Source organism: Watersipora subatra, chromosome 3 (genome assembly GCF_963576615.1).
Source record: "Watersipora subatra chromosome 3, tzWatSuba1.1, whole genome shotgun sequence".
In the NCBI taxonomy this organism is placed as follows: Eukaryota; Metazoa; Bryozoa; class Gymnolaemata; order Cheilostomatida; family Watersiporidae; genus Watersipora; species Watersipora subatra.
The window spans coordinates 2,514,322-2,529,797 of NC_088710.1; the positions used below are offsets into that span (position 1 = coordinate 2,514,322).

Here is a 15,476-nt window from a genome sequence, read left to right on the forward strand (position 1 = left end):
GATATGCAGCCCCCACACATGGGGGGCAGTATATCTTTGGTTACTCATAGATAAGATAGATAGTCATAATGGAGTTGTATTACATTGGTGTGATGGGAAGCTAATCGACTGCCATCAACTGAAAGTATTGACATTGTATGGTGATAGAGTGATTCATTGACACCACAGTTCACAAACAGCCCTTGCATGTAATATTAGATTCCAATACATATCAATCAAATACATAGACTAGCTTGTCCACTAGTTAGTGGACATCTTTGCTTGATGTAAGCAAGCAAAAAGTTTGAAAGTTAGAGTGGCAAATGTTGTTATATGTTAGATAAAAATAAATTATACTTAATTATACTAAATTATAATTATTTAAAAATAAAATAGACTTTTTTATTACTTTATTTATTAAATAATTTTTTATTGTAATCATAGCTAAACAAATTATATTTAGCCATCACTTGCTAATTATTTCACATTTACATTTAAACACATTTGCAGTTTCATTTTTCTTCCTAATTTATTTTAACAAAAAACTTCTTTCATGATATGAAGTTTAAAAGTTGTAGTTGTTTGAAAAAGCTTGAAAACATTTACAGTTGTTTTTATTTTCTCTCCTCTCTTTATTTATTTCAATTACACAAAACACTTCTCATAATATGTAGTTTGAAAGTTAAAGTGGCAAATGTTGGTATATGTTAAATAAAAATAAATTATAACGTACTTAATTATACTAAATTATAATTATATAAAAATAAAATAGACTCTTTTATTACCTTAATTATTAAATAATTTTTCATTGTGATCATAGCTAAACAGATTATATTTAGCCATTACTTGCTAATTATTTTACATTTAAACACATTTACAGTTTTTTTCCTAATTTATTTCAACAAAACACTTCTTTCATGATACGAAATTTAAAAGTTGTAGTTGTTTGAAAAATCTTGAAAACCTTTACAGTTGCTTTCTTTTTCCTCTTAATTCATTTGAACTGCTTAAAAATATTTTCTCATGATATGAAGTTTAAAAGTTAGAATGGTAAATGTTATATAAAAATAAACTTTCTGTCCAAAGACTTTTTCATTCCTCGGGCAACTCGGATAGTACAGCTCATAGTTGATGGCAGTCGATTAGCTTCCCATCACACTAATGTAATACAACCCCAGTATGACTATCTTTCTTATCTATGAGTAACTGATTGCATTAACTCACTTACTTAACACTATCTATTCAGTGCCTTTGCAAGTCAAGTAGGTATCAGGGATTACGTGTAGGTCTGTCACAATTTCCATTTCCATAATTCATTTCCATATCATTTCCATAAAATTTCCATAATTTATTTCCATATTAATTCCATAACATTTTCCTACATCATTTCTATATTATTTCCATTTCCATAACATTTCCCTACTTCATTTCTATATTATTTCGATTTCCATAACATTTCCATAATTCATTTCTATATTATTTCCATATTAATTCCATTTCCATAACATTTTCATATTATTTCCATTTCAATAACATTTCCATATTATTTCCATTTCAATAACATTTTCATATTTCTAAAATAAAATTTCCATATTCATTTCCCTAAAATTATGGAAATATTTATGTATATGGAAACAATGATATACAGGGGGCTGTATATCATTGGCTGTATATCATTGCTGTATGGGGCTGTATATCATTGATGGAAATGGAGATGAAAAAGTAAACATTTCCATAATATGTTTAGCGATCCCTGGTAGGTATTGAATTGCTTTAAATAATAAGCATATATTAGAGTAACTAGAAATTCCACTGTCATACCGCCCACGACCAAAGTAGTAATGGAAAAAAGAAAGGGTACTGATGGTTGTCGAAAAAGTAGTTCTCAGCAGGAATTGACAGAGTATAATGTAAATGAGACTTGTTTGAGATGATATAAAATAAATTTGAGAGAGCACGACTCTAAAAACGCGCAACATAAATAACATAAATGTAACAGAAATAAATATTAATAAAATAAATAATTAACTATCTCAAACTTATGTTTTACAATAATAAAATAAATATTAATTCAAGCTGTAGACTCAAACTACTGTACGTAATTTAAATAACAACAGCAATAATGATATATGTTTATTATATCTCTTATTATATTGAAATGCAATATTAAAAGTAAATGGCAAGCTGCCGTGTAATATACAATTTGAAAGTTGTTTGTTGGTTAAAATAAACATTAATTCAAGCTGTAGACCTAAATTACTGTAAGTAATTAAACTAACAACAGCAATAATCAAATATGTTTATTACATATCTGAAATGCAATGTTAAAAGTAAAATATATTGTAATATACAGTTTGAAAGTTGGTCGTGTTGAATGTAGAACGGTTTTGACAGCGATATGTAACAGAAATAAATATTAATAAAATAAATATTTAACTATCTCAAACTTATGTTTTACAATAATAAAATAAACATTAATTCAAGCCGTAGACCTAACCTACTGTACGTAATTTAACTAACAACAATGCCAACAATAAAGAAATATGTTTATTATATCTCTGCAAATGTAAATCTAAATGCAATATTAAACGTTAAACGGCAAACTGATGTGTAATATACAGTTTGAAAATTGGTTGTGTTGTGATGAATGTAGAATGGTTTTGACAGCGATATGTAACAAAGAGCAAGCGTTGGCATTTACACGTCTGGAAGTTTTATGCAAACTGGAGTGAAATAAAGAAATATTCTTGTCATAAAAGGGAGTTGTAGTAACGGCCCTACCTTTTAGATAAGATGTAAAGAAATCTGGCTGATGTTCTAGATAATTTGAAAAACCTTCGGTAATTGGACAAAACCGTAGGCTGATAAACTGTGTACCACATTTTCGTACCTGTAAATCGGTCTACGCCTCTAACAGTAGACAAACAGTACACAGTAAATAGTTCTACTATCTGTCGCACGGCTTTTTTGGCGTTTCGTAGATCGGTCGAAACTATTAATTAACCCAGAGCCGTATAGTTTCACAGAGTCCCGCGACTAACAGAAGCGTATACGGGATCTCGCTCGATTCCAAACAAACAGGCCACGCCTACTATTTTTATATAAGTTATAATGGAGAGGTCGCAACATCAATCAACAAAAACTACTCCCATTAGCAGTCATTTTGAAATTGATTGTTGTATCATAAACCATTTGAAAGAAAACAAAATTTCCTACAAAAAGGTGCTAACAACGTTTTTGTAAAAACGTAAAGTAAATGCAAAAAAGAGCGGTATTGAGAGTGAGGTATGAATATTCCATTATAGATCAGTATGTCGATCGAGTTTGTTTGGAATCGGACGTTTTTGTTTCCGGTTTTGGTCGCGAGACTTTTTAAAGCTATATGACTCTGACAGTACATAGCTGAATAACTTCACAGAGTTTGTTGCTAACGGATGCGCATATCGAAGCTCGCACGGCTCCAAGCAAACAAGCCGCGCCCACTATTGTTTTATATAAGTTATAATGGAGATGCCGCAACACTAACCAACAAAAATTACTACCATTGGCAGTCCCTTTGAAATTGATTATTGTATTATACACCATTTGAAAAAGGACAAAATTCTCTACAAGAAACGTCTAATGATTTTTTGTAATAAAGTAAAGTAAATGCAAAAAAGTGAGATGTTGAGAGCGAGGTAAGAATATTCCATTAGAGATCAGTATGTCGATCGGGTTTGTTTGGAATCGGACGTTTTTGTTTCCGGCTTTTGGTCACGGGACTCTGTGAAACTATACGACACTGAATAAACCAAGCTGTTCAAGCGTTTTGTGGCGATTTGTGGCAAGACTTTATCGTTCTATTCTCTGTCGCTCGGCATTTCAATTTCCGGTCTTAACTTTTATTAAACGAAGCTTTTCAAGCGTTTTGTGACGATTTTCGTCCTAATAAATCTGTCTATTTATGTATAATCCGATCAGATGGGTTAGTTTTAGGTATTTGCGTCAACCTTTCAAAGGCTTGGTAACATATTTAAATAGGTTTATATGCGTTTTGTATCATTATTATACTTAAACGACTTTACTGAAAAATAGTTAAATTTGTTGATAGGATTTCGTTGCAAGGGTTTGGTGACGGCCGTTAACGGATAATTTTTCGGGAGTTGTGTGCACATGTGCATTTATCATAATTCTCCCAATCAATCGTTTCACTCTTGTTTGGTCGTGGGATAAACTATAATCATCATTTCTTTAATATGAGCATTAATTACTATTTTAACTGGAACTTCATGATCCTTGTTTAACCCTTCTCATGGCTGATGTTTTTGATCTAGTCAATCACTACGACTGACTAGCACAAAAAGGGGCGTGGCCTAAACGCCCCTTGTTGGCACCGGAAACGCTCGTGTAGTTATCACTCTAGAGGGAGATAACTCTATGGTGGTAACATCAGATGCGAGAATAAGTTGGAGTTGTTTACTCTTTACATTAAAGCTAAACAATAAATCTGCTACGTGATATTTGTAGCAGTAATCCTCATAGAATTAGTATTTGCGTGAAAGATATTTCTATGGCTACACGCAAATACAGGTACGTACTGTAGTTGTAAATCTGATGTGCCTCGCGCGCTTCACGATATCACTCATCTACCGACATATGCCCGCGGTGATAGTAGTGGTGAATCTAGACCTAGCTATTTCCGTCGGTCGCAACTCTTGTTTTAAGAGTATGCCGAAAATATTTCGCGTGACAAAACTGATAGGAAGACACCGTTTCTCGAGCTGTTAGTATTGCGTGAATTTATAGGAGTTGCATTTCGCATATGTTCATTGTGGTAGTAAATGCATGGAAATGCAGTGAATGCTTACAAATCTATTTTACGCTATCAAAATAAAAGGGTAGTAATTTTGTGTACATTGTTTAAAAAACATTGAGCTTTTATTGCGACATTTTTACCATTTGTTTTGCAATATGTTGGAGTTGTTGTCTTGTGCGTCAATGGATAGTGATAATTTCATTATATCTCGCACAACTGGGACATATTTTTATGCTGTTCTCTCGCTTTACATCTGAAGTTTATACACTTTCGTTGGATAAACCAATGTTGTCGAAACAATCCTCACGAACGTGTTTAATTTTTTGCGTTTTGGAAATAATCGCTTTTTGCAGTTTTCTACGTCGATTTGGCGTATGGTTTTTTACTAAAAGCCATGCACAAAATGTCTTGGAACAACAGAATTACTTAGTAAAAGTTAATGGCTTAATGCACAGCTTGTTTTTTTTGTTATTGTTGGTTTTGAAAGTCGCGTACTTGTTTTCACTCGTTCTCGAAATTTGGTTAACCAACTGCAATGCAAAATGAGCATAACTCTGGTTACTGATTGGAAAAACTGAAAATGTGTAGCTGTGGTTAGATTAGTTAATTTTCTTTGCGGACTGGGTACTAACCTTGTTTAAAGATACGGCGTTGTTAGCAAGTTTTTGTTGTCATAAATAATAATGTAGTTATAAATACAGGATAATGATTCGGTAAAGCACGTGTTTGTTAGTGCCCTTTTGTTAGTGCACAAATACTTTTTGGTGTACACGAAATGCGTTATAAAGCAAAACTCGATTCAAAAGCACTGTAAGTTACCATAATTGACTAGTATTTAATATTGTTTGTCACTGTCAGCTTTTCCACTTTCACTCATATTAGGCGTTATTTTCTCCACATCACATTTCCATACTATACTTCATCTACTTTAATTTTTTTTACGTGTACTGTCTTTAAAAAAACATGTTCCAAGGATATTTGTTCGTATTTTTCTGTGATTTGTTTTTTATATAGGAAAATAATTGCTTTTTTTCCCACTTCTACCATTCACACTAGTGTACTCAATATTTATGGTTTTTAAACTACAAAGTGAAAGTGCAAACATCATTCAGTAATCTTCAAAAACCGTAGAGCTGCACTATGTGAAAGAGAACTGCATATTTGTGCACCAGTTTACAAAACTGCAGTGTTTCTAGACGCCTTGGATGTTGTGTGTTGAACATAACATTAAAATGTTGTGTAAATTATGTGCCCACATGGTACGTTGTCTTTCACAAAGTTCTGTGCAGTCTAAGAAACTGCAATGTAGACTATTACTATCCCTCTGGGTCTTTAAGTGGGCTGTTAACAGAAAACCTTTTATCTTTATTACATACGTATTTAGGCAGTAGTGTAACTCTATTAATTATTCAACAACTACGTGTCCCAAGCAAATATCGTGTTTCATGTTCTCCCACTTTTACCAAAGTTAGTTTTAACATATTTTGACTCTGGTCTAGGCATGATGTTAAATTAGACACTCTAGTAACCAGACCCCTTTTTAGCTGAGCACTTGTGACCTAAAGTATCAAATTCCAAAATGCGCACATGATCTAGGGCACTATTAATAGCTCATTTACAAGCGCATACTGCATTGGCTAAATCTGTTCATATTATTTCTGAATCGTATAAAACCATTCTTACTTGAAGTTTTGTTATTCGAATAGAAGTTTTATGAGATACACGCGGGTAGCATATCTAGTAAAATCTTATGTCGACTCCATTTTTTCTACTGATGAGAGACTGTCAATGGTCTAAAAGGAGGGCAAACATAGTAGTGATCAAATCAAAGTGATGTCTCAAACAATTGATGTTTCTCTCAGGTAAAAACTGCCTGTCACTAGATTGTGCTATTGTCTCTAGTATGCAAAAGCACACTCTCCTAGTTTCATTGAGCAGAACCCAGCATTAGTATTTTTCTTTTACATTGTATTGTCATGTTTTGATTCAAATAATGCCATCTTTTAAATTGAAGTATTATTTGCTCACTGACAAGATATTAACATCACAAAGCAAACGTGTAAAGCATAAAAAAAATGTGGTTAGTGTCAGTGTGTTGCTCGGCTTTTTATATCCGCTTCCCAGGTTGCACATAACTAAAATTTTCTACAGCTATGTATTACAGTATAGTGGACACCCCCCCCCCCCTCCCCACCATACAGCATTAATCCGTTCCGGTGTTGGCATTGCAAGACGAAAATGTATAGAAACCCATAGTAATTATATAATGGATAGTGCAACCATTCTCTGGTAAAACATCAAAATTTCATATACATATTAATGTGTATAAAATATTAATATACATACATCAATATATTATATATTTTAATATTATGTACATTTTAAAAATTAGTAACAAAATAATATATTAACTTTAGTAACTATAGTTACCAACAGTAACTTTAGTGTATTTAGTGGTTTTGATCTGCGACAAAATGTAACATTTATATGTACAGTACGCATCGTATGAAATCCTTACCTTTGAGACAGACTCATTACATAAATTTTGAATTCAACCTAAACGAGTTTAGCTTACTAAACACACACCTGAAGCTAAGCATAGCATTTATTTTATTAACCTTTAATTTGACATGGTCGTAATTGTCTTATAAAACACGAAGAATGGTTTCATGACTGAGTGAGGGAGAGAACATTGTAGCCCTTTTAGGCATTGTGGGAGGGATTTCAGCGAATACCATATTGGCATCTTTGTGACTCTCCTGTATGCACCACACCCACTACCAAATTTGAATTTTGAGACATTTTTGATGTTGTTTGGTGAACAGAATGTCATAATGAGGGGATGAAAAATATCATGCTCAACATCGTATGGTGAAAAAACTGTAAAACAGGGCCGCTGTGATTGGGGGTGCATTGTAATCGATTTTAAGCAGTCTAGTCACTCATTTTGCATTTCGATCTTCGTGATTTGAATCAAACAAAAATTTGTGTATGATCATCTGTGTTCATGTAAAACTAATGTTTTTATATTTTTTGTGAAAAAATGTAATTTTTAACAATGACAAATTTTATCTTTAATAAATTGTCTCATATATACTTATACATTAGCCTATGTCACGAATAGGCTAACCTTGAATAAGTGCCCATGGGATTTCGTAAGGACTGACACAGTTTTGCACCCAGATACCATGGTGTGCTGATCACAAAATATTGATTTGCTAGGGCATGTGTTTATAAAGGTAGAGCAACAAAGTACGTCTAAATTTCTCTAAACTGCAAAGTTCCACATGACTAGTACGAATGTGACCACATTATTATCAGCTGATTGAAAGAGGAATAAGGCAGCATCTAGATTACGCAGCATGTATGTACATATACATAGAATGTATGTATATACATAGAATGTATGTATATATATATACATAGGATGTATGTATATATGCATAGGATGTATGTACATATACATAGGATGTATGTACATATACATAGAATGTATGTATATATACATAGGATGTATGTACATATACATAGGATGTATGTACATATACATAGAATGTATGTATATATACATAGGATGTATGTACATATACATAGGATGTATGTACATATACATATGATGTATGTACGTATACATAGAATGTATGTATGTATACATAGAATGTATGTACACATACATAGGATGTATGTACATATACATAGAATATATGTACATATACATAGGATGTACATGCATGTACATAGGATGTATGTGCATATACATAGGATGTATGTACATATACATAGGATGTATGTACATATACATAGAATGTATGTATATATACATAGGATGTATGTATATATACATAGGATGTATGTACATATACATAGGATGTATGTACATATACATAGAATGTATGTATATATACATAGGATGTATGTACATATACATAGGATGTATGTACATATACATAGAATGTATGTATATATACATAGAATGTATGTATATATACATAGGATGTCCATACGTATACATATTATGTATGTACGTATACATAGAATGTATGTACGTATACATAGGATGTACTTGCATGTACATAGGATGTATGTGCATGTACATATGATGTATGTATGTATACATGGGATGTATGTGCGTGTACATAGGATGTATGTCCTTAATTAGATGTGATTATGTTCGATTCTGTTTAGGTTGCAACGTAAAATATCGAGATGAGTTTTAGCTTTTATTTCAAATTATCTTTATGTGATCATCAATTTTTATGGTCATGTCTATGACTATGCCTATGGTCATGTCTATGACTATGCCTATGGTCATGTCTATGCCTGGAATATTGGTGATGTCAAGTTAGCCGAGAAGTGGTCCTTGGAATTTCGTTTTTGTGAGACTAAAATTATTCGCATAACTTGCTAGTTAGACGAAAATTAATGCTTTTTCAATTCTCAAGTCAGCTATTAAGGGATCATATATGGCACTAGCTGTGCTACCCGGCATATGTACAATTTGCATAAGCTTAATGAGCCTTAGCTGAAAGCAAAGACAGAGTCTAAAAGTGGGTTTATTCATAAAAAAAAAACAATCATAAATGGGAAATGGTGACATGGTTTTGTACTACACTTTGTTGAAGGTGGTGTTTGTTGACACTTACCCGTTACAACTCCTGTGCTAGAGACAACCAGGTCTGGTAAAGGCACCTACACCTCACTACGAGTAGATGAGTCTGTTTTGCCTATAGCGTGCCGTCACCGTGCCGTCACTGTGCTTTAGTATTATCTGATGCTATCAGTTATCTTTTCAAGATGAACTTCCATAAAATTTTAGTAGATTTTTTCAGAAAGTATCAGTATTTTTTCATCGTTTGCGATTGTTTTTGATGTTTGAGGGGAGTCGACTGTCAGGATGTTTCAAGATTAAAAGCGAAAAAACTTGATCGTGATTAATACACTCGGAGCGAGTGAAAGCGCCATCATGGCGTCTATAGTTGCAAAGACATAGATAAAATCTAGATGCGTAACACTTCAACTTGAACGCAATAGCCGATATCAACTCTAGCAACGATAACAACTAGTGACATCATTTCCGCATGTATTTTTCTTCTGAGCCTTCCAACCACAATTAAGTTTAAGAAACATCCTAGCAGTCAGATCACCTCAAACATCAAAAACAATCGCATACGACAGAAACACGCGGATACATTCTGACAAAATCTACTAAAATTTTGTGTAATCATCTTGCTATTGTCCAACAAGTTATTAATGCCTCTCACAGCGCAATAATTTAAAGTTTCGTGATTCTCTTTTCAGATCACAGTAAAAATTGATCGCACTTGTATCACTGATTCAATACTTACCATACATCTAAGAGTGGTCCTCATTGAGATATATATAGCTTTTTGTCTCAAACAGGAAGACGAGTACTTGTGGCATACATAAAAGTGATGTATTAAAACCTGTGGAGATGATGAACGGCTTCAGCACACTTAACCAATTTGAAATCTAATTTTTATTAACATTTACTATTTTAATTTCATATCAACTTGGATGTGTAGTATTTATTTGTCCTTATAAATATAAATTACTTTGCTGACAAGGCAACATAAAAGTACAGTCAAACCTAGACACAAAGGTAACCTGGCTCAAAAGCATTTTTTATCAAAACTGTCGTACGTTGGAGTAATTATTTTTGTAAAAATAGTATTAAAACAGTAATTAATAATATAGTATTAAAACAAATACATTATGAAAACTATAGAAAAACTTCAAAAGCTAAAATTGTACAGTAATAATCTATACGAGGTTTATATTGTCATTTTACCTTAGCAATAAACTGATCAGTGATACACGTTCACTATTCTCATAGAAAACATTGGTTATAAAGTCAACCTGAACTATTACCCTGTTCTGTAGTAGTCAGGATCATTGCACGAGCGGATAACTCCTTACACTATTTACAGTCGAACCTTTGTAAACGAAGTTAACTGTTTAGAGACTTGCTGCACATGTTAGACCCTCATGTATTGCAGCAATAACTCCCAGAGGAATGCACTGTATTTCGTTTTTGTATACCAGTATAATCATCATTATGATCAATACCTCAAATGTGAATGTACAATGTATCTCAAAAAATGTAACAAACTAAATTATGTGTACAAAACTAGATTAATGAACTATTTTTCTCATTTCATCTTCAGTTATCACGGCCAACTTCTGCTCTTTCACTCGGTTTAGGATTTTGTTGTTGACATTGCTTTCCTTTTTATGATAAATGCTTGACGCTTCAGTTTTTAAAGAATTGATATAAGATGTTTGTTGATGTTTTTTTTGCTTAGATTCTTAAAAATCACTGCCCTCTTTTTTGGACTACTGCTCCCTCTCATACGAGCTTTCTTGCACATTATGATTTTAAAACTAAAAAAAGGTTTGATTACTGTTTATCATTGTTCAACACCATAGAACCAGCTACGTAAAAGAGATCTGTGTACATATGCACTGATTTATAAATCTGCAATGTTTGGCAGGCATCTGATGTCATATGTTGGTTTTTACTGGGGTTAATTGAAATATTTGCTCAGTTTTTACATCATATGTCCAAAGAAACTGTACGCTAGGGTGATCATCAGTCAAGGTTTGATTGTAATGCCGGAGATGTACAGGTCTAGGTCTAGCAAACACAGAAATATTATTAATATCCTAATTGTTTTACTAATGTTTGTATGTTCCGTGAAGGGTTCAGACGTCTTATTTCTCTGCAGTGAAAATCTCATCAGCTTTGATAGTATATATCTTTCATTGTTATGGCAACTAGTAGTCGTGTACTTATATCCTCGGAGTCTTTTTTATCACCTTTACTGTCTTGTCATAAGCTTATAATCATAGGGGCGTTGCTGTCATTTGCCAAAGAAATGAGAAAACCTTAATTGGTTAACCATGAAATATTTGGTGTAATTTATTTGAGTGGCCAGCACAGTTGATGTTCTTAACAAGGTCACACGATGCAAATAGTTGCTCTAACAGCTGGCTAAATCTGACCAATAGAGGATGATTAAATTGGGTAATTGGTAATTTGTTTAGTTGCTGGTGTAACCAGGTAGTAATGTGCCTAAACAGGGAGGAACATCGTTATAAAAACAAACAGTCTGCACAACTCTTTTGCCTTCAGAGGTGTCTGTGTTTGTTTGTAGTTTTTGGTGTTCCTAGGTGTTCAAATTTGCATACAAATCAGTGCAATGTGCAATTAGTACAAATGTGCAATTAGTACTCATTGCACTATTTGTACTCGTTTGAGCAATGAGAACGAATGAGAACTTTTGTATTCATTGCACTATTTGTACAATGAGTACAAATGTGTTCAATGCTGATTATATTCTGCACAGTTTGATTTTGTTTCATTAGAAATTGTATGTATGACAACTCCCTTGAAAACCTGATTGCAGAATAATTGGTCATAAAGACTACTATCATCTCATATCTGTTGTGTTGTAATTAGCGACCGACGCTGAAGGATGAATGTGGGCACGGCAAGCAGTGAAAACAACCCCACCCATTCCTACCTGAACAGCAAGGGGATGTGGTTATTTTATTCATTGCTGGTATTACTTCTTCATTGGGTAATACTCAGTGTACCATTCATAAGTTCTGCTCTTGCTTGGACTCTCACAAATGTCATACACAACGTGGTAAGTTTTATTCTCCTTTCCATTGTCTCCTTCATTCACAATTTATACAAATGTATATTAATAAATGATAATCGTCGCTGAGCAAATACAGTCTTGTTGAGTAGCTTGTAGGTAAACCACATGCAAGTATATCCTGTTGCAGAATGTGTATTTGCAATTGCGCTCAGCTGGAATCCTCTGCACTGCTTGACTTTATAACAACAATAGTTAATATTTGTTCTTCTGCAGAGCTGGGCAATATGTTAGCTTGATTAGAATGTGCCAGGTAATTAGTAATACCTCACCCATTTCCTCATGTGAAGAAAAGTATTAGCTATATAGCGGAGAACTAAGGCAATACTTGATATGGTACTTGTAACAGTTGTTTCACAATCTAACGCTAACAAACCATTATGCTTGTAGGGCATGTTTATACTGTTACACATGGTGAAGGGAACGCCTTGGAATACGACTGATCAGGGAGAGGCCAGAATGCTCACGCAGTGGGAACAGCTAGATCGGGGTCAGCAGTTTACAGGCACAAAAAAGTTTCTGACAGTTGTTCCAATAGTGCTGTAAGTATTAGTGTGCTGTCAATAAGTACTTATTAGTGTATTTACTTTTTTATATACAGTGGACCCCGCTGTATGACATTAATTTGTTCTGGTGTTGGCATTGTAAGGCGAAAATGTTGTATAGAGGAGTATAAAAACTCATATTAATTATCTGATGCAAATACCCCTAGTATAAAACATCAAAATTTTGTACACACGCTGTACATATTAAAAATTATTAACAGATAGTTAATAGTATAATAATCTTAGTAACTATAGTTACCTACAGTAACTTAAGTGTATTTAGTGGTTGTGATCTGCTTATAATTATGGCTATGATTCTTCTTCCTTCTATGTCATTATCAATCTTAGGCCCCATAGCTAACGAATTTAAGTTATATATGTAATTATATAGTTATATACGTATAATTAAGTAAAGTCTATAGTAAATATTATATTAAATGCAGACTGGCGCATTAAATTTTCACCTTCGCTTACTTTTCACTAATTTTCATTTCACTCACACAATATCATGCATTCATGAAGCATACATCAAGCATTCACAAAACACGAAGCATGCTGAACTGAGAAAGAGAGCGAGCATCTCTTTCAGGTGTTGTGGGAGGGATTTCGGCGGATAGCATACCTGCATCTTCATTATTCCGATGTATTCAGCACACCGATTGCTAATTTGGAATTTCATGAGACATTTTTGGCGATGTCGTATAATGGGAAAAAAACTGTAACGGGGTGAAAAAACATCATGTTCCGCATCGTAAGGAGAAAAAACCGTAAAACAGGGACATCATAACCCGGGCTCACTGTACGGTAATTTCGTTTTTATGTATTTAGATATGATGCATTTTAATCCCATGTGTAGTTATCTGCAGTATTTATTAAAGCAGGTCTTCAATAAATAATGATTAATAATTGGTAATAAATTAATAAATAAATACTTTTAATATATAAAGAACAAATTACAGTGAGTTAGCTCTAATATATGACATTTATAATATAGAAAGAAAATCTCCAACTTGCATGTAAAGGGTTCATTGTTTACAAAATGGAATGTTTTCTATTTAGCAAAGGTCGAAAGTCAAACTATGTTTGGTAAAAAGATCATTAGATCATTGGTGACCACCTCATCATTCTAGTGGTCTTTTTGCTGCTTTGCTAAAAACTAAAGGGACAAGATGGAGTTGATCGATTTTGATGAACCATCTCTGCAGATGAATATGGTGTTTGAGTTTCAGATTTGTTTTATTGTATTCTAGCTTACTTGAGGTATATAATTACATATTTCTCTTGCTAGCCAGAACTACCATGTAATTATTTATTGTCGGGCTAGATCATAAGTTAGATGTGAATCATGCCCTAGTCTTTAGCCATCTACTTACGTGCATACATACATGTAACTGTCATCCTATTAGATTACCTAGGTAGGTGTGCATTCTTGTTATTTTCAGTCAGCATGTACTAAATGCTAAAGGAAAGTTAGTCTTTTCATGAGCCGATGTTCCTACATCTGCACATTTGCTAATTCATTTAATTTGCTCATGTATGTTAGTCTGTGTACGATCTGTCTGTTGAAACGATCGCTGGTCAATAGCATCATGGTTTTACTGTCAAGGACACAATTTTGTACTCATTCAATAACTAGTCGGAAATCATTCTTTTCCGCGTAAGATCATTTTTGTCTCGACCTGTAAGAGTTGATTGAAGAACTAAACTGTTGTGATCTTGTACAGGTCACCACATTAATCCAGTTATTAGACTCAGAAACGTCCGAGTAGAAGACCTCTGAATTAGAGAAATCTAATTCTTCTGCGTGGTAACTTAACAATAAGTCTTCACTGCAACATGACCTCATGGAAACCAAGCAATTGTTATTAGCTACTATCAGTAAATCATTACTTTTAAGTACCAATAGTTTGCTGTTGTAGTACTAGTTTGCTTTGTTAGTTTGATTATGTCTTCAGGGCTGCAAGTACGAGAGAGTTTATCTAATGTTGTAGGTTTATCCTAACAAGCCTTTATACAGTCTTCAATAAAGCACATTTCTTCATCAATGCTGTAACGCTGGGCTTTGTCATCGTCCCCAAATTGCCTCAGCTGCACCAGGTTCGGTTGTTCAATATAAACAAGTACTGAGTACTGAACCACTACATTTAACAAACGGTCCACATAGTTCCTTCGCCCTATGATATATCTGTTATGCGAACATACTATGAGGGATGTTAGACTTCCTTTGCTTATAATTTGTCTATTTACACACACTTGTACTGTGAGGGTTGCCTTCCCTTGTAAGATACCAAGTCAGGTCGCTAAAATGCATTCACCGTGTACTAATTACTATTACAAAGTGACGCCCACACATTTCTGAGTTATATTTCTACTCAACATGGTGTTGAATGAATCATGAGTCAAAACAAGATTGCGGCAAATCATTTATGTCAGAACTGTCAAGATCATACATCGCAGGTTGCTGTCATGTGTCTT

General features: G+C 33.5%; 1 protein-coding gene across 1 annotated transcript; it reads left to right on the plus strand.

The window, feature by feature from the left end:
• The first annotated feature begins 4,666 nt into the window (after positions 1–4,666).
• Positions 4,667–15,443, plus strand: LOC137389546 (ORM1-like protein 3). The gene is made up of 4 exons (XM_068075581.1): positions 4,667–4,741; positions 12,255–12,444; positions 12,847–12,998; positions 14,993–15,443. Exons 2-4 carry the CDS (start codon positions 12,271–12,273, stop codon positions 15,126–15,128), a joined length of 462 nt encoding a protein of 153 aa, XP_067931682.1. The 5' UTR covers positions 4,667–4,741; positions 12,255–12,270; the 3' UTR covers positions 15,129–15,443.
• The last annotated feature ends 33 nt before the right edge of the window (positions 15,444–15,476 follow it).

What these genes read in the sequence shown, in the direction of transcription:
- LOC137389546 (XM_068075581.1), top strand. Translation starts at nt 12,271, where the DNA reads ATGAATGTGGGCACGGCAAGCAGTGAAAACAACCCCACCCATTCCTAC. An exon ending in CAAATGTCATACACAACGTG is followed by an intron (nt 12,445 to 12,846) that starts GTAAGTTTTATT and finishes TTATGCTTGTAG; the next exon opens with GGCATGTTTATACTGTTACA. An exon ending in ACAGTTGTTCCAATAGTGCT is followed by an intron (nt 12,999 to 14,992) that starts GTAAGTATTAGT and finishes CTAATGTTGTAG; the next exon opens with GTTTATCCTAACAAGCCTTT.